This window comes from Pantherophis guttatus, chromosome 4, assembly GCF_059756535.1.
Source record: "Pantherophis guttatus breed Tessera chromosome 4, ASM5975653v1, whole genome shotgun sequence".
Taxonomy (NCBI): Eukaryota; Metazoa; Chordata; class Lepidosauria; order Squamata; family Colubridae; genus Pantherophis; species Pantherophis guttatus.
Genome location: NC_142066.1, coordinates 123,091,438 through 123,115,846, shown reverse-complemented (window position 1 = coordinate 123,115,846; position 24,409 = coordinate 123,091,438). Strand labels below are relative to the sequence as shown.

The following is a 24,409-nucleotide window of genomic DNA, read 5'->3' as shown; positions in this document are numbered from 1 at the left end:
TCTGAGCACATGCACTGTTGCCAGGTCCTGTTCCAGGTTCCGTAGTGCACATGCGCACCAACCAGCTGGTCCATTGCGTATGCGCACCCAGCCAGCTGCTCTCTTCTGGGTTCCAGCGTGCATGCTGGTCTTCATGTGAAAACCAGCTGGTCAGCGTGCATGCATGCATCAGAACCTGGAAGATTTGTCTGAAATCGTTTAAGGAATGATGGTTAACCTTTTCAGCACTGAGTGCCAAAACTGGATCACGCATGCACATGCCGGCGCACTGGAACCCAGAAGAGAGCAGCTGGCCGGTGGCATGTGCGCAGCAGCCAGCTGCTCTTCAGGGTTCCGTTGCATGCATGCGTGCCAGGCAGCTGCTCTCTTCCAGGTTCCGGCACTCGTGCATTCCTGTTTCAGCACTCAGTGCTGAAAAGGTTAACCATCACTGCCCTAAACCATTTCAGACAAATTGTTGTCCAATCTGTTCCTAAAAATATCCAGTGTTAGGAGTAGCCACAACGTCTGGAGGCAAGTCGTTCTTCTGATTAATTGTTTTACATGTCAGGAAATTTCTCCTTAATTCTAGGTTGCTTCTCTCCTTGATTAGTTTCCATCCATTGCTTCTTCTTTTGCCTTCAGGTGCTTTGGAGAATAAGTTGATCCTCTCTTCTCTGTAGCACTCTCTTAGTTATTGCAACACTGTGGTCATGTTGCCCCTAGCCCTTCTTTTCATTAAACTAGACATAATACCTGCCCAATTCTTGCGACAGTTCTTCATATGTTTTAACTTCCAGTCCTCTAATCATCTTTGTTGTTTTTTCTCTGCACTCTAGTCTCATCATCTTTTTAATAGTGTGTTAACCAAAACTGGATACTAAATTCCGAGTGGGTCTTATAAAGCAGTACTAATATTTTACTGGCTCTTGATTGTATCCGTCTATTAATGTAGCCTAGGATTGCATTAACTTTTTTGGCAGTTGCAGCATCTTTGACAAATGATGATCCAGCCTGTTTGAAAACTCCAATGAAGAGAATTAACAACTTTCAGATATTTGAAGAGCAATATCGTATCTTTTTTAGGCTTCTCCGGTTGCTAATTTTATCCAGATCCTTTAACTTTTCATGCTAGAGCTTTGTATCTATCTTGGTAATCCTCCTTTAAATTTTCTCTGATTTGTCACTGTCTTCTTTGATCTATGCTGTTCAGATTTGGATACAAGGGTCTAAATGAGTGTGGTCAGGAAAGGGTAGAGTAGATAAATTACTTTTTGTAATCTGGGTTCTATATTTTTGTTAATGTAACCCAAGATAAGTATTCATAGATATACTTATCTATGAGATCAACATTAAAAGGAACATTTATAATATTCCTTTGGCTTTTTCACAGGTGGATCACAGTACTGGCTCATTTTTAATTTTTTCAGTTTTTCCCACTCCTATAAACTTGGTAAATGACCTTTGAATTCCATCATCCAAAATGTTTGACAACAAAGTCCCAAGTAATAGAACTTGCTATTCCATTTGGTATTTCTTTCTAAGATAACATAGATCTTGGAATCTATTAATGGATTACATTATCCATACATTAATGAGCATTGTTTGGATGTGGTCATTCAGCCAACCATGGGCCCATTTAAAATTAATGTAATCTAGCCCATATTTTAGTGATAAGAAGAATATCATGAGCTGCTGGTGATTTTTTCAAGGTCCAGATATACCAAATCCCAGTATTCCTATGATATAGTATGGTAATAAATAAATCAAATCAAATTAATAACTTTAAATCTATAAATCTATAAATCAAATCAAATTAATAACTTTGACAGTTATTTTGATACTCTAACACAGTGGTTCTCAACCTTCCTAATGCCGCGACCCTTTAATACAGTTCTTCATGTTGTGGTGACCCCCAATCATAAAATTATTCCTAAAACCATTAAAAATATGTGTTTTCCGATGGTCTTAGGCAACCCTGTGAAAGAGTCATTTGACCCCCAAAGGGGTCGCGACCCACAGGTTGAGAACCAGCAGTATGCTGCTGGATAATCTATTTGAAAATTTTGTCTAGTGTAGATGTTTCAGATGAAGATGACATTTGTTTTCCTCTAGTCTTCTGAAACTTCCAAAATCTAAGGGGCTGCCACAAAGAAGAGGCAAAGGCAGAACAAGAAGCAATGAATGAAAAGTAATCAAGGAAAGAACTAACATAGAACCAAGGGGAAATTTCCTGACAGTTACAATAACTAATAAGTGAAACGATTTGCCTACAGAAGTTGTGGGTGCTCCAACCCTGAAGGTTTTCAGGAGGAGATTGGACAACTATTTGTCTGAAATGGTATAGATTTTCCTGCCTGAGCAGGGCGTTGGACTAGAAGACCACCAAGGTTCCTTCCAACTCTGTTTTCTGTTATTTACTAAAAGTATTTTTGTAACCACTTCTATTACTTCCCTTAGTGTCCTAGAATATAATTCATCTAGACTTTGAATTTCTTTAAATTACTTCTTTCTTAATTTATTCTTCCTTGTTCTAAGCTGCAGTTGCTTCATATCCCCAAAGCATAATGATGATAAACTAGGGCTCCATTTGGTTAGTTTCAAATGAAGTTAAATTCTGGGATATAGCCAGTCATTTGTACTATGAGAAATATTGTAGATGAAGATAATGGAAGTCAGAACCACAACACTGGCTGATCACCTGAACTGGCTGGACCAGCAATATGTAGTCTACTTTCTTCCTATAATGTGGGCAATGGCACTATAGCAACAAGGGTCAGATAGACTGCTCCCTCTGAACACTGTTATAGTGGATGGAGAGATGGGGCTTTTGACATCAAGCTATTTTGAGCTATTTCTTGAAGAAGATAAAAAGCCATACAACCTGAAGTAATTTTCCAACCTTCTAGGCAGTGGTTGTTAAAATGCCATGGTTGTTATTTTATTTATTTTATTTGGGGGGGGAATCATGTATTTTAATGGATTTTTTACAAAAAACTAGCAAACAAAATGACAGAAATCATTAAAAAAAAACATTGTGAAATGTGGTCATGTGATTGCAGAATACCATACTGACCTGCCCAACATGTGGTCACATAATTGCAACAGGAGCAGTGTGACCATTTATAGTAGATAAGGGTAGTGTAGAGGGTATAAATCCCCTGTTCTGCGATTGTTATAACTTCAAACAATCCATACATGTCCCCTAACTCTAGTGCATATACTTTTAATGCATTTAGCAACTGACTTTCAACTCTATGTGTCTATGGAGATTCTCAATTATCCAAAGGTGGTTTTTTTTCAAGAGGCAACTGGACTTTCTGGTTTTTCTTTGAAGACGTTTCACTTCTCATCCAAGAAGCTTCTTCAGCTTTTACTGAATGGTGGGAATGGAAGGATTTATACTCCTTGCAGACAGCTGGTCATTTGCATTCTTTTAGCAGGTCATTAAAGTCACCTGGAGGTTTAGCTGTCATCTGGGTCACCTGAGTGGTGCAAATTGGTGTGGAGCAGGGGTGTCAAACTCGTGGTCTGCGGGCCGGATGCGTCACATGCTGGCCATACCCACCCCTGGTTTAGCAAAGGGGAAAAAAGTGGTAATACTTCACATGCTGACAACATAACGCCATGACTTTGACACCCTTGGTGTGGAGCCTTCTTGGAACTGTTGAAAGGATAGGATTAAGAGAGAGGGTGTTCAATTTTGACATAAATGGCCTCTTTGACTCCTCTTTCAAACCAGCTATCCTCTCTGTCCAAAATATGGACCTTGTTGTCTTCAAAAGAGTGGCCTTTGTCTTTTAAATGCAGATGGACTACTGAATTACTTATTACTTCCTCTTTTCATGTATTCAAATTATGTTAATACTTTTACCTATTATCTTATATATGCTTGACAAATAAACTTATAATTATGATTATGAATGACTACTGAGTCCTGATGTGTTTGTTCTCCTATGTTGTGCCATGCATTTATGAAGTGGTTGTTTCGTTTCCCCAATGTACAGATCTGCACATGGCTCACTGCACTGTACTGTATATACCATGTTGCTCAGTTTCTGTCTGGGTGTTTTATCCTTGGGATGGACAAGCTTCTGCCTTAATGTATTTTTGGGTTTGAAGTGTGCATGCATGTTATGTTGGCTGAAGACTCTCCTGAGCTTTTCTAATATGCCTGCAATGTAAGGAATGACAACGTTACTTTGTTTATTGTTCTCATCATTGTCTGTTACAGCTCTTGTGGGGTCTTTTTTAAGATTTGATAATCTCAATGTAACGTTCTGATGACTTCCATTTTGTGCTCCAGTGGGTGGTGGACGATACGTGGGTCAAGATCAAAACACAGGAATTGAAAGCATTCACCAAACATATCAACTCTGTGGACAGATACATCAAATTCATATGGGAAGATGTTAAGGGAAAGAGTCTAGGCTTCCTGGACTGTGCAGTACACATTAAGGAAGACAGAAGCCTTAACATTGAAGTTTAAAGAAAACCCACTCGCACAGATCAACATTTACATTTTTATCCCCACCACCATTTAGAGCATAAAATGGGAGTCATCAGACCCTTACATCACTGACCTGAAGGCCTGCCTACCAGCAAAGATGTGAAAGAAAAAGAATGTAAACACATAACGGAAGCCCTTAGAACATGTGGCTATCCCAAGTGGGCCTTCATCAAATATCAAAAAAGACAAAGGCAGACAAGTCCAGTTGCCTCTTGAAAAAAAAAAGCATCTTTGGGACTTCAACTCTATGCTTTGTCTAAATCAGCAAACGTACAATAATTTTTCTATCTCACTTTCTCACAGTGACCAATTGAAGAACAAAACTTTGATCTGCACTCTCTATGACTACTATGTAGCAACACTACATAAATTTTGCTCATTGTCACTTCGCTGTATCATTTGCATTAGAATTCTGCAGATACCTTTCGGGGCTTAATACATTAGTCCCGCAATAACTCTTTTTCATTCACATTCACTCTTGTTATCATTCCCTTTACATAAAGAAACAATAATGGCATTCTTTCAATCCTCAAGTACAGATGCAGTTTTTATATATACATATTAAACAAGTTGCAAACTCAACCCCACCCTAACATTCCTCCAGTTATATTGTTCTTGGGTATCTGCAGAGGAGAGAAGTAACAACATATACAGTCACTGTACTCATGCAAATACTGTGACTTAGGTCCTGGCATCAGATGTCCTGATGTAGGGAAATAATAGCAACATTTGTATAATTCCATCATGCTACTAGTGCCATCTGTACCTGCAGCTTGACTAACTGTTTTTTTTTTTTAATGTTTTCACATTTATGACTTTCTTGCCATCCATTTTTTTCTTGGACACAAATATTTATAAAGTATTCCAATTTTAGTCTCCAACATATCACTATAATTTCTATACAAATCTCTAGAATATGTCTTCAAGCATTCCATCATTTCAGTTTCACCCTATTTATTTTATCACTTTCATTTTTATATTTTGTTTATTTTGCTGGAGGCTCCTTGTTTAATCCTTTCCATCTGCTAATGACTTTCTTTTGTCTTTTGTCTTTTTTTTTTGCATTGTCCATTTCCTTATATAAATTTTTATCCTCATTTACAGGCCCCTTCACTTCATTACATCAAGCAGTTTTAATCATGTTTCTCACGGATATAATTACACATTTCTATGGTACTTTGAAACATAATTCTTTTCATATTATTCCAAGCAATATTTATATGATTTTTCCCTATGTCTACTTTCCATTCATCTGTTAGGACAGTGATGGCGAACCTTTTTGGCACCGAGTGCCAAAAAGGTTGCACGGAAATGTCACACACACGCTTGTCGGGGCTGCACTCCGGAAAAGCCAAACTTTGGGGTTCTAGTGTGTATGCACGCCTGCCGATCAGCTGGCCAGTGCGCATGCACATGCTGATTTATGGCATTGCCACGCACATGGCTTCATGTCCATTTTGGGCATGCATGCCATAGGTTTGCCATCACGGTGTTAGGAGATGAACTTTTTCCTCTAATACTTTCTCATAAAAAGTTACCCCTTCTCTTTCTGTGGTTGTTCTATTGTAGTTTCTTTTCTTCCATGTCCATTTCCCCTTACACATACAGATATACTTTAGATACTTTCAAAAACATTCAGGACCTCTCATTGTTCTTATAGGTAAAGGTAAAGTTTTCCCCTGTACAGTCATATCTGCCGATAGGAGTTGGTGCTCATTTCTATTTCTTATCCATGAGAGCCAGCATTGTCCGAAAACAATAGTTTCTATAGTCATGTAGCCAGCCATAACTATAAACTGAGGTGCATGGAACGCTATTAACTTCCTACTGAAGTGGTACCTATTTATCTATTCTAGTTTGCATGCTAGGTGGGAGGAGGTGAGGTGAGTAGCAGATTTTCTAGTTTCACATTGTAGTCTACATCTCTGATATTTCCAACCATAATTAATCAGATCTGAATTTCTTTAGCTTTTCAAGATTAGCCATAATCAGTCTGGTTTTACTTAATTGAGGGTTAATGAATTAGAATAAATCTGCGTTGTTATTTTCAGTTTTTAGGAATATCTATGCAAACTGGCAAATTTTCTGTCCTATTCTAAAAAAAATAATCTTTAATGAGACAAATTGTTCTTAAGTGTATCTATTTTCTATCTGGCTTCCAATGTTGCCAGGTGGTTTGGAAGAGAAAAATTAGCTGGATTATGTTGTGGTTAGTACCTGTCCCACCAAAAGTACACAGAACTGAATCTCCTAATTTGGTTTCTTTGTTTTGTTTCTTCTATGTTTAATCTTATTATCTACTATTAAACATCACACTTAATCTGACTGACTGATAAATAAGGCTTATATTGACAGTATTAATTCATTCCTATTGATTTTATTCTTTAATCTATATAGGACAACAATTATAGCTATAGTCAGGTATTGAAGACATGAAGTATTAACAGTAGATAGTGTCTCTGGACATTGTATGCATCTTCGCCTTTTATATCCTTTATTTATACTACACTACACCTTCTTTCAAGCCTACTCCACTGGGCAGCAAGTTCTGAAAAATGTTGGAATTTGAACAGAAATCTTATTTTTATTAAATTAACAGAAGTTTGTGGGCCAACATGGTAATAAATTGTTCTCCTAAACAATAATTGTATAAAAGTTAATTGTTTGGCTTAGATTCATAGGTAAAACCATTAATATATAACTTTCTTTACTATGACATTTTTGGAGAGATAAATGCTATTGGAATTGTAGGAAGTTAACACTTACCCTTTTCCTAGAAGAATGAAATATTTTGGGAAATATTAAAAAGGCAGAATACTATATTTTCCTGGATGAGAAACATATTTTAAAGACAAAACAGCGTCCTGCCTCCCCCCACCTTTGTCAATGGGCCATTAAGGCCTTAGCCAAGATCACTCATTCCCTCCACTTTTGTCAATGGACCATCATCTGCAACACAGTAGGACCCATCTAGCAACAGAAACTCACCACATGCACCTGGGAAGATTATATTAGCCAGCAAGGCTAGCTAAAACCCCCACCCCCTGGGAGTCTGACAACCAATCTGGATACTCTTCCTGTGCCCCAGGAAGTTCAAAGCTCAGAGGGCATAAAACCAAGGCACACTCAGCATCTCAGTGTGCTGAGATGCCTTTTCTGTTCAGGAACTCAAACCATGTGATCCTGTCCACCATTAAGCCATCTTTCCAAGCAGTCTCCATGTTTCCAGTGTCTTTTCCCCCCACTTGGAGCTGAACCCAGAAGGATATTTCTTCCAACAGAATTTAGCAAAATTATATTAGAATTTATTTATTTTTCAAATAACAGAAGTTATTTCTTTCCATTTGTGTTAGACAAAATACTACATGATTGAAGATATTATATTTTGAAATGATTCCAATTAATCATTTCCTAATGATTGATTCCCTAATATCATCTTTCCTGAAACTATATGAACCCATAATATAATTATCTTCAATAATTAGTTTTCCAAAAGTCCCAATACATTTCCCTATTTTTTTAAAAAATGTATTGAAATATATTACAGAGTGTGCATGGCAATTAAGTTGATCCATAAATCAACTTTGTAGAACCATTACTGCATTGCATTGAATACAATGCAATAGTGCATTGAAGTATTTACTTCACTCAAAATCCCACTAGGTTCAATGAGATGTATTCCCTTGTCTTATTAATTTTATTGAATCCTGAAATTTTATTTTCTATAGTTCATGGCTTAACCATATACATGAGCTGCCCAATATTTTTTACCTCACAAAAACAGGAGAGGCTTCAGCTGGAAAGGAAGAAAACAAAGTTGGTCATGACCAAGGTAAAGTCTTCAAAATACAGAAAAGTAGAACCTCTAAATTTGGCAGAACCTCCAAGTTTACATTAAAATAAAAATAAGTAAGCATTGTTTGGCATGAATAAAATGCAGAATTTGGCATGAATAAAATGCATTGGCAAATCTCAGTGGGAACTACACTAAATCTCATCAATACAAAGGAGTAGGAAGATTCCTTTAAAAAAAATTCTGTGGAACTTCAGTGACATCCCTGATAAAAATTGAGCTATTAAAATAACCTTTCTGTATTTGTTGCCTGTATATTTGCAGTTTCAAGCGAATATCACACAACTTGCTAGTCCTATGTTGGCTTCCATTCAGTTGAGATCATTTATTAGATCTCCATCTTGCATTTTGCATTAGAGCTCAAGATTATCTTATAATTCTGTCAGGAACTAAAACCAAACATAGAAGATGTTACCTCTAGCAATGGTTATCCTAGAGAAATCTTGTGTGGAAAGTTAAAAGAATCAGAGGTGTTTGTGAGAGTGGCTGTGCTTTATACAGTTAGACCTGCTTAGCAACCACTTGTTCAGCTACTATTTGGTTACAATGGTGCTGAACAAGGATATTTACAAGCAGCCTTCAAATTTGCAGCTGTCCTCATGGTCAAGTTATATCAGTGTCCCATGATGATGCGATTGCCATTTGTTACCTTCACTACAGTGTAATGAATTTGGGGATGACCTTGGGCAATGAGGGAAAGAGAGGCTGCCTAGAAAAAAAAATCAGACAAGAGAGGGAAGAGGTCCCAAGGATTTAATTATCAGGGGAAGACACTTAAGAACTCGCTTGTGTTGACCCGATGGTTAAAAGAGGCAATGAGAATTTTGTATCTTCAGATTTGCAGGCAGGGGTGAAATTCAGCAGGTTCTGACAGGTTCTGGAGAACTGGTAGCAGAAATTTTGAGCAGTTCGGAGAACCGGTAGTGGAAATTTTGAGTAGTTCAGAGAACCAGCAAATACCACCTCTGGCTGGCCCCAGAGTGGAATGGGAATGGAGATTTTGCAGTATCCTTTCTCTGGAGTAGGGTGGGAATGGAGATTTTGCAGTTTGCTTCCCCTGGAGTGGGGTGGGAATAGAGATTTTGCAACATCCTTCCCCTGCAACGCCCACCAAGCAGGGCCGGATTTAGATGAAAAGAGGCCCTAGGCTATTCCACTTATGAGGCCCTTTCACCTATAGTGAAAGTGTAATTTTAATTTTGCTAACAATTTGAATGTAGGCCCCTCTTGATCTTGAGGCCCTAGGCTGAAGCCTAGTTAGCCTATAGGAAAATCCGGCCCTGCCACCAAGCCATGCCCACAGAACCAGTAGTAAAAAAAAACCTGGATTTCACCACTGTTTGCAGGGTTTTGTTAATGTACCCTTATAATAGAACAGATTTATATAATCTAGTCTTACTTCCTATCTGGTTTATCCAAAAGTCTGATAGGCAGCTTCTGCCAAGCAAAGTCAATGGGAAAAATGGCAAGAATTTGCAAGTTGTGGTAGTATGACATTGCATTTAATGACATCAGCCAAAACTAATGGGACTGCTGTTAAAAGTCAGCCCAATCACAATTTTTCACTTTATAGTCAATCTGGCAAACTTTCTGTCCTATTCTAAAAAAATGATCTTTCACTAATTGCTCTTAAATGTATCTATTTTCTATCTGGCTCCCAATGTTGCCAGGGGTTTTGGAAGAGAAAAATTAGCTGAGTTAATTTGTGGTAACATGATTGTAAGTGAATTTGGTTTCCCCATTGACTTTGCTTGTCAAAAGATTGCAAAAGGTGATCATATGACCACAGGACACTGCAACCATCATAAATATGAGTAAGATACCTAGCATCTGAATTTTGATCATGTGGCTATGGAGATGCTGCAACACTCCTGTGAAAAATGTCATTGGCCACTATTTTCAGTGCCATTGCAATTTCGGTCACTAAACAGTAGATTCTAAGTAAAGGACTACCTGTATGTTACCAGAAGCAATGGGAAAAGTACTATACTAAGTAAAACATTGGTATTTAATAGTTCATTAAATCAAGATTTTAGTCTATTCTAAAATTAAAGACTTGCATAAAATAGGAATGCTCAGGAAATTAATTTGTGTTTTTTATTTTTTAGATTAAGCCAAGGAAAGCACAGAACAATGATTTTAAGAAAACTAGTTTCAGAAAAATACAGCTCATGTCTATATGAGTTTGTTCCAATGTAGAATTGATGCCCTTTGGTATGTTTACTTCTATTTGATCTGTAGCTAATTATATATTTTCTGGATCATATTTTATTTTAGTTAAAGCTGCCATGGGAAAATATTTTTAAGCAGACAGGGACATTTTTTCATAGTAAAATGAAATTATTTTACTCAATATCTCATTTTAAACCTTCTTCTGTGAAGCCTTTCCAATACACATCTACATTCTAAAAATAAACCATGTCTCTACTTAACAATATACTATTCTCTTTGGGGCTGGTATAAGGAGACATTTACTCCCAGTAATTTTTAAAAACTGCAGTAGTTTATATGTAGAAATGTAGGAGGTGTGAATTGTTTATGCCAACCATTTTCGATCTGGGAATTTTTGATTGTGCTGTTTGAACTTTCATTCCAATTTATGGGGAGGGATACCAAGTTGGAAAAGCTTGCTACCCAAATGGCTTTTCTCCACATTAACTTGGAATTTGCTAGGCTTTGTCACCCATTATCTTCGAGGGAGATCAGATGATCTGCCATTCTTGCAGATTATGGAGGCCCCAACTGAAGTAGAGCCAGCTTTCAGCGGGGACAGCCCATGTTATGCAGATACTGTGTTTTACCACTCGCGGGGGGTGGACGGCAAAGACCCCCCTGCGAACTATTTCCGCCGCGCCTATATTTCTGGCGCTTCATTTACAAAGAGGCAAATTTGCCTCCGAAGGCCCCTTAAGGGCTACTCCGAAGGTAGGCAGTCGTGTGCCAAGACGGCCCGGAGATCCTCCTGCGGCGCCCAGGGAATCTCCGCTACCCGCTTTTATTTTTTCCCCGTCGCTTCGGGCTGCTTGCTTTCCTCCGCCTGGTTTCCGATCGCGGCGGTTCTTCGGCTCCTTTCCGCTGCTCAAGCCACACTGAGGCCTCCTCGGTGGGCTGCGGGCCGGACCCGCGAGAGAGGAAAGGACTGGCGACTTAACCGGGTCGCTGCTGACCGGGAGCCCACGGCAGACTGCCGCCGTAGTCCAGGAAGACAAGCAGAGATCGGCGGTGGGAGGAGAAAACACGAAACGTAACCAGGCCCTCTGGCTCCTCGAAGAACGCCGCTGCTGACGACAGCGGCGAGGCGAGCTTTGCATAGGGGAAGGGAGGTTTCGCTTCCAGCCGTGGCAGCCGCCAAGGTCCCTTTGCTCCTGACGAGAAGGGGAGGGGAGAGCCAATCGGTCCGCCGGTCGGCAGCCGCCTCCGCACCTGTTTCGGAGACCCCGCCCTGCGGCTGCCCAGAGGCACCCGCCCGCTCGGAGGAGGAAGAGGAGGAGGGGGGGCGACCACGACAACAACGGGGGAGTGTGGGTGCTGCCGGCGCCGAGCACCTGGCTCTGCCGCCGCCACCCCCCCCCCAGAACCCCCGCTCCTCGTCTCTCGCCTTCCTTAGTCGGCCGCCCCTCGGGACTGCGAGTGGCGGGAAGAGCGGGGGCTCTGCGTGGCGAGTAGGAACCACAAGCAAGGGCCGGGTCAAGGAGCGGGTGGAGCCGGGGCTCGCTTCGGCGAAAAAGCCCCCTTCAAAGCCGTCGCTGTCTGGCACGGTGCCCGGAGCTTTCTTTTCCTTTTGCCTTCCCGTTTGTAGCCAGGAGTGAAAACTCAAAACTCTGTGCCGAAAACCCCGGTTGGCCGAAGAGGAGCTGTGGCGTGGGCGGCAGGATGAATCCCAATGTCACCTACGCCAGCCGCAAGCGGCGGAAACCCGTGCAGAAGATGTAAGGGGAATGTTTTGTCTGGGCGCTGAAGGAAGGAAGTCTTCGGGAGAGGGGAGGAGAGGGGGGAGGTGGACGGGCGCAATGTTTGGCGTGTCTTCGCTGCTCATCTGGGCTCCGGCCTCTGCCCTCCTTTATGAAGTGACACCTCTGACCCACTGCGGTGTCCATTGAAATATGTGGTGTCTTTCTCCTGGCCTCTTTGGCAGTTCTTTCCTGACTTGCAGCTTTGTGTTTTACTTTATTTCTCTGCCTCTTTTACGTGCTTTTAAGGGGACCAGAAGAATTCAGGGTTGCAGGCCTCATTCCGCTGTGCGCTCCTATTCCCATCTTTAAAAAGCAACAGAAACCCGGGCCGTGCTTTCTAAAAGCAAGAGACCCTACAAGCCGCAAAGGGTTTTCGGTGGCCTGAATAAGAGCTTTGCGCAATCTCTGCTCATCTCCTCCTTCTCCTCCCTGCCTGCCTCCCTCCCTCCCGCAGTCGCTTCTAGTAACTCCTGGGATGTTTGTAAATAATTAGTGAGCGACTGTTTTCGGCCTATATAAAAAGTTTGGTTTTAAGTCAATGGAACATTGATGAATATTTTTTTTAAATAAAGGAATATTGAGACCTGGGTATTGCTATTTAGATCCATAGGTAAAAGGTAGCATTTTAAACATGCCCAGAGGCTTTCTTAAAAGTATATGGACTTAGAATACACTGGTGTTGGATACAAGTTGATGGATAGTACAGTCCAAACCTCAATTCAGTGCCCTGGTTTTATGTGGCTCTGTTAAAGCCAGGTAGCTGATTAAGGTCAGAAGAAGCCTGACAAGTGGGAAAGGATGAAGCCATATGCTTTTAAATCACATGGCTGGATTTCCTAATCAAGAATTTGAGATATTTTAAATAATTACTGAAATTTTAAATAATTACTGAAAGTCTATGGCTTTTTGCTAAAGTTAGCTGTGGGCCCTGATTATTGTCATCTAATAGATTGCAATAATGCAGAGTGCACTTGGGCCACAGTTTTAGTATACATGTGCAGAAAGCCAGTTTGTGCAGGCTATAATCTGTAACTATACTGCTGGATTTCTCTGGTCTAAGGATTAATATTCACTCTACATCAGAATATTTGAAGTTTTCATTTATGCATTTTTTTTTATTTTATTCTTCTACTTTTAAAGCATTGAAGAGCAAATACAAGTACAGGTAGTCCTCGATTCACGACCACAATTGAGCCCAGAATTTATGTTCTTTGTGAGAAATTGTTTGAGTTTTGTCCCATTTATGACTTTTCTTGCCACATTTGTTAAGTGAATCCCTGCTGTTGTTAAATTAGTAATGGGATTGTTAAAGTGAATATGGCTTCCCCATTTACTTTGTTTGACAGAAGGTCACTAAAGGTGATCGTATGACCCTGGGACACTTGAACCGTCATAAATATGAACCAGTTGTCTAGCATCCAAATGTAAATCATGTGACCATGGGGATGCTGCAATGGTCATAAGTCACTTTTTTCACTTTTTGTAACTTTGAATGGTCACTAAATGAACTGTTGAAAATTGAGGACTACTTCTATAGCAACGGACATTTTATATTTGCAGATGATCAAGTATTGAAATCAGAATGAAAGAAGGGTAATACAGGTAGGCCTTAGCTTACAACAGCTCATTTAGTGAGTTTCACCAACTATTCTACTAGCAAACATGGATGACCTAAAGCTCTTTGGGACTTGACTCAACCTTTTGAAAAGCTCTGGATGTTTTTTGTCCTCTGATTCAAAGAGACCTACACAGATCTACACAGACTACATTCATAGTCAAATAATAGCTAGTTCTGTTTCTTTGATCTAATAATATAGGTAGTCCTTGAATTACAACAGTTCGTTTAGTGACTATTCAAAGTTACAATGGCACTGAAAAAAGATTAATGACCATTTTTCACACAAACGTTTCAGCATCCCTATGGTCACATCGCTACAATTCAGCCTTTTGGCAACTGACTCATTTATGATGGTTGCAGGGTTTTGCAACCTTCTGACAAGCAAGGTCAATGGGGAGTCCAGATTCATTTAATGACTGTGTTACTAACTTAACAACTGCAGTGATTCACTTAAATCTATTTTAAAAATTGTCTTAACATCTGCAAAACTTTTATGTGGGGGTGGGGACTCTCAACTCCTAGCAACAGCTTGGAAAACTTCATGCAATTTTCTTGGCAGGATTTCAGAAGTGGTTTGCTATTGCCTACTTCTAGAGCTGGAAGAGACTGATTAGGCCAAGGATACCTAGGCAAAATTAGAATTCAGTTTCCTAATTACAGGAAGTCCTCAACTTACAAAAGTTGGTTTCGTGACCATTCAAAGTTACAACAGCATCATAATGATCATTTTTCAAAGTTACGATGTTTGCAGCATCTCTATGATAGATCATGTGATCAAAATTTGGACTCTTGGAAACTGGTTCATATTTATGACCATTGCTGGGGTCATGTGATCACCTTTTATGACCTTCTGATAAACAAAGTTAATGGGGAAGCCCGATTCACTTAACAACCAGGTTACTAACTTATCAACTGCAGTAATTCACTTAACAACTGTGTCAAGAAAGGTCATAAAATGGGGCAAAACTCACTTAACAAGTATCTCATTTAACAGATATTTTGGGTTCAATTGTGGTCGTAAGTCAAGGACTGGCTGTACTAGTCTGCATTAATCACTACACCATACGGGGTCTCTATGCAATATTTGCATCAGGTTTTAAGAATGTTCTTTATTTTATGAAATAAGTTAATCTAGGTATTCATATCAGGAAAGTATTGAAAAATCACGGTAGAATTAGTTAAATAACATTAATTTCTATATAATTATATATAAAAAGATTGTGGCATTGGGAATTTTTAAAAAATATCAATGAAGGTGTAAATTATTTAAAAAATATTTCACTGAAATTAGTAAAATTAACTTCATTGTTACTTGATTTTAGGTTGAGTGCTAAGATTATTTTCGTTTAAATAATCGTAATACGTAAATACTTTTCGTAAAATAATCTTAGCACAATTGACCTTAAATCTAAATCAAGTAATGCATGAAGTTTATTTTGATAATTTGATCATCTGATAATGTCAGATATGACAACTCTTTTCGGCATTATTAAATTACTAACGTGTTTACTGTCTAAGTAGGACTGCTGATGAAATATTCATTAGCATAACTGCATTGAGCCTACAGATATTTTCCAAAGTTTACCCCGAAAGATTATTGGTAGTCCTTGTCTTACAACCATTCATTTAGTAACATTTTGAAGTTATAAGGGCACTGAAAAAAGACAAAATCAGTCCTTGCAGTGTCCCCATGGTCACATGATCATATGTGGGCACTTAGCCACCAGCATATACTTAAGATGATTATAGTATACTAGAGCATTGTAATTACCATGTGCAACCTTCCTAAGGAACTTCTGACAAGCAGAGTTAGTGGGGAAAGCCAGATTCACTTAACAACTGCTAATTCACTTAACAATTGCAGTCAAAATATTATATATTGGTACAGTCACATATGACTCAATAATCACATCACTTAATGATGGAAATTACATGCCAACTGTGGTCATAAGTCAAAGACTATAAGTTCTTAAATTAGTAACATGTTTGTTAAGCGAATCTGGTTTCCCCATTGACTTTGCTTGTCAGAAGGTCGCAAAAAGGGAATCATGTGACTCCAGGACACGACAACTGTTATAAATGTGAGTCAGTTGTGAAGCTTCTGAATGTAAATCAGCTGACCATGGGAATGCTGCAACGGTCATAAGTGTGAAAAATAACAATAGCAATACCACTTAGACTTATATACCATTTCACAGTGCTTTATAGCCCTCTTTACAGAGTCCACATATTTCCCCGACAATCTCAGTCCTCATTTTACCAACCTCATAAGGATGGAAGACTGAATCAACCCTGAATCTGGTGAGACTCAGCAAATTAGCCTTCAATACTGTATTCTAACCACTGCACCAGCACGGTCATAAGCCATTTCTTTTCAGTGCCATTGTAACGGATACTAAATGAACTGTTATAAGTCAAGGACTACCTGTACATATTTCCAATAGTAGCTGACATATCAGGAGATGGGCCAGGCTCTGTGTTTCTCCACAATCACATAGCACGTTGTTATCCACTAAGGAGCCTCTATTTGTGCATATTGGTTTTACATTTAGGCATTCCAACTCAACCTGTTCAGGGTCCCCCAGAATAAGGCAAGTCAGATCCTTCAGCCATATTCTCCTTTAATGTTATTCCTTGGTCCATCTTTTAACAATATTTTGTTCTTGTGTATCCTGAAGACTGTCCATTCTTGCCATAAAGCTGCTCCTAGACCTGTGCCAGTGGGCTTGGGGCACCTGTCCATTCAGAGGAAGTCAAGGATCATTCTCTTGCTTAGTTCTCTTGCCATCTGTTGGTATTCCTTTGAGTCAGTTTGGTCTAGTGGTTATGGCATCAGACTAGAATCAGGGAGACCATGAGTTCTAGACCTGTCTTAACCATGAAAGCCAGCTGAGTGTCTTCAGGCTAGTCACTCTCTCTCACCTTGTAAGTTTGCTATTCTGGGAAAAATGGGAGGAGGAATGATATTAAGTATGTTCGTTGTCTTGAGGTATTTATAAAAAATAATGAAAGGGGGATATAAATAAAGAAATTCTCAAAGGGGATCATGAATACACAGACCAAATATTTATCATAGTGTAATTGTCCTCTGTAGTGCAAAAATGCATATGCTATTTATTTTTCGCATTCAAAATAGTTTGATCAGTATACTCCATGTGTGATTTTGCAGTATGATGGTGTCTGTGCTTATAAAGTGGCCTTAAGAGATGAGATATATTATATACTGGTTTCTAGACTTTATATAAAAGTAGTACACACCTATAAAATGAATGTTCCCAGAGTTTACCTTAGAGGTGACAGTTGTTTGTTATGCAATATTTACTATTAAGCAATATGGTTCGTTCTGTAAATAATAATGGACTGACTGATATGCAACTGGATTTTAAAATGTTAACTTGTTCAAGTATTTTATAGCATAACATAGTTATCTTAAAATAATTTCTAGAACATTGTCTTTTTTTGCTAGCTATTCAGTTTTTCATATGAAAACGTCCAAACAGGATGTATTTGCAATAGAGTCCTAAAAGGAATAAGATGTTTACCAAGCCATTTGTCAAGCCAAGCAAATAGGTATTCAATACTTTAATATTAGAAAACTGATTTTGACATAAGGCAAAATCATAGAATTAAAATTGACAGGAACAGGTTCTGATTTTATCAGTGCATATCTCTAGGAGTCTGGGGAGGGCAAAAATGGCCTTCCCCACTCCTTCAAGGCCCCCCGGAGGCCAAAAACTGCCCATTTGTCAACTTCCGGAATCCCTGGAGGCTGGGGACAGCAAAAGCGGGCCTTCCGGTCCAACCGAAAGTTGGCAAACAGGCCTTTCTGGCCTCTGGAAGGCCTCCGGGGGAGGGTGAGGAAGGCCATTTTTGCCCTCCCCAGATTCCTAGAGAGGCCATTTTTGCCCTCCCCAGATTCCAGGTGAGAGAAAAAAGGGCCTTCCCCCCCCCCGAGGCCCTCCAGAGGCAGGAAACAACCTGTTTCCCTAATTCTGGTAAACTCAGGCCCCAGAAGGCCCGAAAATCAGCTGGCGCGTGTAGGAGCTGATATGCTCTGTGCCCACTAATCGCGTGCCCACTGATATGGCTACAGGTGCCACCTGTGGCACACGTACCATGGATTCACTGTCACAGACCTAGAAGTTTTATGCAGTACCCTGCCCCCAACTCTGCAGAAAAGTACATTACAGAGTAACTAAAGAATAGTAGAGAATTATGTATTACAAATAGAAATTCCTAGTTTAATTTTTGTGTTTACTTCCTGGAACTGAAATTCAGCTGTTTATTTTAAAATATTTAGTAGTCTAAATTAGATAACTCAGCAAATTGGAATCTTATAAAAACTTAGCTGGGAATAAGTGTCACTGAATAGACTTTGAGGTTTACAGTATGTATGTATAAAATTTTACAAGAAAATATTTTGAATTGTGATGCCTAAGTAAATACTATTTGGCCTTTTTCTTCTCTGTGTTACTGGAATAGTAAATTATATTTGCGAGGGAGAGCTAATGCAGTCTTATCTGCTTTTTTCTGTTTTTTTAATCTGTTTTAAGTATAATACATAAGAAACAAAGTAGCCCATACAGAAATCAGAGTTAAGTAATATGTAATATCTTACTATACATATCTTAACTATGCTGTTTCTTCACTAGCATATTGATCCAGGGAATCATTGAGAAAAATCAAAAAGCTTCTAAGCTTGTATATGTTGCCTACTGTTAAGGATGTGAAGTACAGTTTGAGTTTACCATGAGTTCCTTTTGTATCTTTTCTTTGAATATGTCACTTGTAAACTATAAATGGATATTATGGACCAAATTTGTCCTGTAGAATCTGAAATACTTTTAGGGCATAAGGCAGGGATGAAATCCAGCAGGTTCTGACAGGCTCTGGAGAACCGGTAGCAGATATTTTGAGTAGTTGAGACTCTTCTGCGCATGCGCAAGATGGCGACTTCCCTGTGACTCCGGTGTTTCGGGGGGGTGATTATGGCTTCAGGGGGCCTTTGGAGGGCTGAATTTTGATCGTTGCAGCCCTGGCCCAGCTGGAGGAGTGTCGGGGCTCTCTTTTGAGGGGTCTCCGGCTTCTCAGGATGTCCTCGAGGCTCGTGGAGGTTTGCGGAGGCTTGCGGAGATCGTAGGACGGCGAGAGCGGCCCGAAGGAGGAGGGGCGGCGGCTGACTCTCCATGGCGAAGGCGGCAGAGCCAGGATGACGGCGTCAGCGCCGCGGCGGTGGTGGCGATGCGGCACCCTCGTCGGGATCCTCGCCAGCCCAATCCACTCTGGACATGTACTGGGGCGGAGGGGGGGGCGAGGTGAGGACGGGGAGGCTGGCGGCAGCGGCGATGCTGGCGGCGTGGAAATGGCGGCTGCCGGGACAAGGAAGGAGCCGCCGCAGTTTGGTGTATGGGAGTGTCGGAGATGTTAGCAGCTGCTCGCTTGCTGTGTTGGACCTCCTGGGTGATCATGGGGCGTTGTTTGGCCCCTTGGTCGTCCCAGAGACCTCCATGGGGATTTATGGAGGCTGGGCGAGGCGAGCAGCATGGTGATAAGGAAGATCTGGGAGGGGCTGGGGAGAGCTGGACCATGACTGAGGGGTTTCCCCCCCTGTGGCGTTTGTTGCCTCTGCTCTCCTTTTTTACCTCCCATTCCCCTGAATGTGGTGATACCATGCTGCGCATGCTTGCTGGACAATCATCTCCTGGTCTACGTGTTATTCTTGACCTCCCCGGAATTATGACTGTTATGATCTCCGACGTCTTGAGCCTGCTTTGGACTATGTGGACTGACCTGATCCCATTCTTTCCCTCTATTGAATGGAGGTTTACATCTGGGGGCTCAAGTCTTGGTGGAGTGGGTCTACAGCTGCTGTCTCAATTCCGGCTTTTTGGACGATCGTAGTTGACCAGCCGCTGTGAGAGAGGGGCTGGGTCACCCTCTACCAGATCGAAACAGCATTTTACTCCCGCCATTGCCGTGAGAGGGCAATGAGGTCCCACGTGTTCCATTGGAATTCTATCGAAGTCCGGCATTTCACTCCTTCTGACTGTGATAACATCAAATTGTCCCCTGGCTATTGGCCATGGGTTATTACCTCCCCTTGATGTCCAGATGTACTCGGTGAATGAACTTTGTGCCCTGCGAGATTCCCCCCTCTCGCAGGTTTGGCCCTCTTCGTTATCGAGCGCCTATCTTGATGACGGGCGTTGGAGCCCCGAGAGATGGCATGCAGCAAAGAAGAGTTTGAGGGGTTTTTTAAGTGGGTTTCTTAGTGGGTTTTTAACAAAAATTTTAAGGAGTTCGGGGGGGATTAGGGTGGGTTCTGGGGGAAATCCACCGGGTTCAAGACCAGCCTTAGCAAAGGGCTGCGACACCAGGGACGTAGAACCGGAGGTCGGGGAGGGGGTTGGAGTTCGATCTAAAGAGGGCTGTTCTATCAGTATAGTGAGTGGGAGGGGCAGATATGGCGGAAGCTGGGGACCATATCATGTTCGGGGAATGCTTGGGCCATTTCCTGAGACTCTGGCTCATGACTCGGCTGAAGACCTGGTGGCCGCCTGGGATAGTGCGGCTGCCGGGGCCTTGAACCGTGTCGTGCCTTTGCGGCCTCTGACCCAGCACCGAACTCACCTAGCTCCTTGGTTCTCCGAGGAGCTCAGGGAGATGAAGCGCCGGAAAAGACGCCTGGAGAGTAGTTGGAGGACCAGCCGCTCCGAATCCGACCGAACACTGGTGAGGTCTCATATTAAGACCTACTCAGTGGTGATAAAAGCGGCGAAATCTAGCTATTTTGCTGCTCTTATCGCGTCATCAGATAATCGCCTGGCCGCCCTGTTTAGGGTGACCCGCTCCCTCCTCCACCTGGAAGCGCGGGATGACCCCTTGCAGGGCCGAGCTGAGGATTTTTTGCAGTATCTGTATGACAAAATCGCTCAGATTCGGGAAGGGCTGGCCTCTGACTGGGTATGTCCGGACGGGATGACTGAGGCAAGTCTTGAGAGTGTTATCTGGGGGGAGTTTGATCCTGTGGCTCCCGAGGACATGGACAGGGTCCTGGGACGGCTGAACGCGACCACATGTTTATTGGACCCGTGTCCCTGCTGGTTGGTACTGGCTTCCCGGGAAGTGACACGAGGCTGGCTCCAGAAGATTGTTAATGCTTCTTTGACTGAGGGGGTCCTGCCGGCCGCTTTGAAAGAAGCGGTTGTGAGGCCCCTCCTCAAGAAGCCCTCTCTGGATCCGGCTGTTTTGGCTAACTATTGTCCAGTCTCCAACCTTCGCTTCGTTGCGAAGGTTGTTGAGAGTGTGGTGGCGCAACAGCTTCCCCGGTACCTGGATGAAGCTGTCTATCTAGACCCGCTCCAGTCCGGCTTCCGGCCTGGGCACAGCACGGAAACGGCATTGGTCGCGTTGGTGGATGATCTCTGGAGGGCTCGGGATAGGGGTTGCTCCTCTATCCTGGTCCTGTTAGACCTCTCAGCGGCTTTTGATACCATCGACCATGGTATCATGTTGCACCGGTTGGCGGGGGTGGGGGTGGGGGGCACCGTTCTGCGGTGGTTCTCCTCCTACCTCTCTGACCGCTCGCAATCTGTGTTGACAGGGGAGCAGCGGTCAACCCCGAGGCACCTTGTTTGTGGGGTGCCACAAGGGTCGGTCCTCTCACCCCTTCTGTTCAACATTTATGTAAAGCTGCTGGGTGAGATCATCCGTGGCTTCGGGGTGGAGTTCCATCAGTATGCTGATGACACCCAGCTGTACATCTCCACCCCAGGCCACCCCAACGATGCCCTTGAAGTGATGTCCCAGTGCCTGGAGGCCGTGCGGGCCTGGATGGGGAGAAACAGGCTCCGACTCAACCCCTCCAAGACCAAGTGGCTGTGACTTCCGGCGTCCCGATATAGCCAGCTGATGCCATCGCTGGCTATTGGGGATGAGATCTTACTCCCCACGGAGAGGGCTCGTAACTTGGGCGTCCTCCTGGACGCATGGCTGTCTATAGAAGATCATTTGACGGCCGTGGCCAGGGGGGCTTTTTATCAGGTTCGCCTGATACGCCAGTTGCGCCCCTTTCTAGATCGGGACTCCCTACGCACAGTCACTCAGGCACTCGTCACTTCCCGCCTGGACTACTGCAACACTCTCTACATGGGGCTCCCCCTGGGGTGCACCCGGAGGCTCCAGCTGGTCCAGAACGCGGTCGCGCGGGGGATTATGGGGGCAACGAGGCGCTCCCATGTGACACCTCTCCTGCGTGAGCTGCACTGGCTCCCGGTGGTCTTCCGGGTACGCTTCAAGGTGTTGGTGACCACCTTTAAAGCGCTCCATGGCTTAGGGCCGGGGTACCTACGAGACTGCCTTCTGCCACCAATAGCCTCCCACCGGCCAGTACGCTCGCACAGAGTGGGCCTCCTCAGGGTGCCGTCCGCCAATGTCGGCTGGCGACCCCCAGGGCTAGAGCCTTCTCTGTGACGGCGCCCACCCTCTCAACTCACCCAACTCACCCAACCTCCCCCCAGAGATACGTACAATAACAAACCTCCAGATTTTTCGTCGGGCCCTGAAAACCTATTTATTTCAATTAGCTGGGCTGGCTTGAGTTAAATTTTAAATTGATTTTAAAATGGGTTGTTTTAATTTACGGCCAAAATATTTAATTATTTTAAACTGTTTTTAAATTTTGTGTGTCCTGTTTTTTACTTTGACTGTTCACCGCCCTGAGTCCTATTTGGAGAAGGGCGGTATAGAAATTGAAACAAATAAATAAATAAATAAATAAATAAAATAGTTTGGAGAACTGGCAAATACCACCTCTGGCTGGTCTCAGAGTGGGGTGGGAATGGAGATTTTGCAGTATCCTTCCCCTGCCATGCCCACCAAGCCACACCTACCAAGCCACGCGCACAGAACTGGTAGTAAAAAGAATTTGGATTTCATCACTGGCATAAGGCATCTTTTTAACTGTTATGTTCAGCTGTATATTTATGAATGAGAAGATATTTGATATATGATCTTTGCGTAAGAATGTAACAGCTTCTGTAGTTCTGATAAACTATATATCCTTTGGAAGGCAGTGAGACTTGCTGATAATACTATGATCAAAGAACTATAATTGGCTTATTAGGAGAATTGTTGTCTGCAGTAACTTAGTATATGATGACAAAGGCCTGAAAATTTGATTGGATGATGCATAAGGATCTGTGAGGGTCAGGAAGTATATTTTTATTTTTATCCTTTTCTAATTTGCTCAATCTAATTGAGGCAGGCACATCTGGAAATTCTGCTCCTAACCAGTCCTTTATTTTCCACCCAAGCTGTTATTTTGGGCAGATTTCCTTGATATAGATTTGAAAATATTATGTGGTTCTTCATTCCCATATTGATGTTCATGAACATATTTAACATGGTAATTTTAAAATAACATTCTATAACAACAGAATATTTAAATATTTATTTTGGGAAACAATCATTTAAAAAGAAACTTACCTTTTGTTGTTTAGCTTCAGTTTTTTTAAGTTTCCTTTTTATTTTTCATTAAGGGACATATGTATGTGTGTAGATTTGTATTTGATTTATATCCTACCTGTCATTTACAGTCTCAAGGTAGCGTAAGCTTAAGAATATCAGCAGCATATTGATAATATCTAATTCCTTGCAGAGGTGTTAGCCCTGTGAAGTAGTCCAGACAAGATGCACAACCAGGATTACTAGCTCTATTTTTATTATAGAATTATATTAACAGAATATGTTCTGTCCCCCTTCCCCACACAGGCAAACACACAACCAGGCACGCCTGCCAAGATTTTATTAAGCAATCAGACTAGAAACCCTTGCAGATAAGAGTTTTGGCAGTAAACTGCGAAATGACTGCCAAGTCAGTTTTCACTCACAGTAAGCAAGAGAGAGTTTATCCTCAGTCCAGTTCAGTAGCAAAAAGTAATCCACGAAGCAAGAGTTAGCCAAGGTCCAATCCAAATATGCACAAGCCAGATTTCAGGTAACGCGATGTGACTCTCAGGTTTTTAATTTTGACCGTTACAAAGCCTGAAGAGCAATCACACCCATTTTTATTCCTTGTGGGGTGTGGCTCAGTGACTCAGCCCAATCTCTGGCCCTCCCACGTCTCTTTCGTTGCTGCACACACTTCTCCCTCCGATGCTGCCTGGGATCAAGCCAGGATTCATCATCCTTGTTCCTATCTGTTGTTGTTCCGATATGCTTTCCTCCTGGCATATCCCAGGCTGTTCCTCTTGGCCTTCGGATGGAACCTGAAGCATTGCCAGAGAGGAGGGTCCTGGAGAGGGAGGCCTTATCAGTTCCTCCCCATCACTTCTGAGTCCTCTTCCTCTGTTAGGACAGGCTCGGGAGTCGGGGTCACAACAGAATACTTGCACAACTGAAAGTATTTCTTCCTTCCTTTTCCTAGGGATGGTCCCTTTTAAAATGTTTCCTATACCTTCCTGCTTCTATGAGATGAGATATATTTTACATGCCAT

The 24,409-nt window shown here is 42.0% G+C and overlaps 1 protein-coding gene across 2 annotated transcripts in view; it reads left to right on the top strand.

Moving 5' to 3' along the window:
- Positions 1 to 11,192: 11,192 nt before the first annotated feature.
- AHR (aryl hydrocarbon receptor) overlaps positions 11,193 to 24,409 on the top strand; it is a 60,330-nt gene continuing 47,113 nt past the window's right edge. The window contains exon 1 of one of the 2 annotated variants that reach the window (XM_034402175.3): positions 11,193 to 12,271. In XM_034402175.3, coding sequence (XP_034258066.1) covers positions 12,216 to 12,271 — 56 coding nt within the window. In that variant the 5' untranslated portion in view covers positions 11,193 to 12,215. The remainder of the gene's footprint in view (positions 12,272 to 24,409) is intronic. The other variant, XM_060685680.2, reaches the window with a different exon arrangement.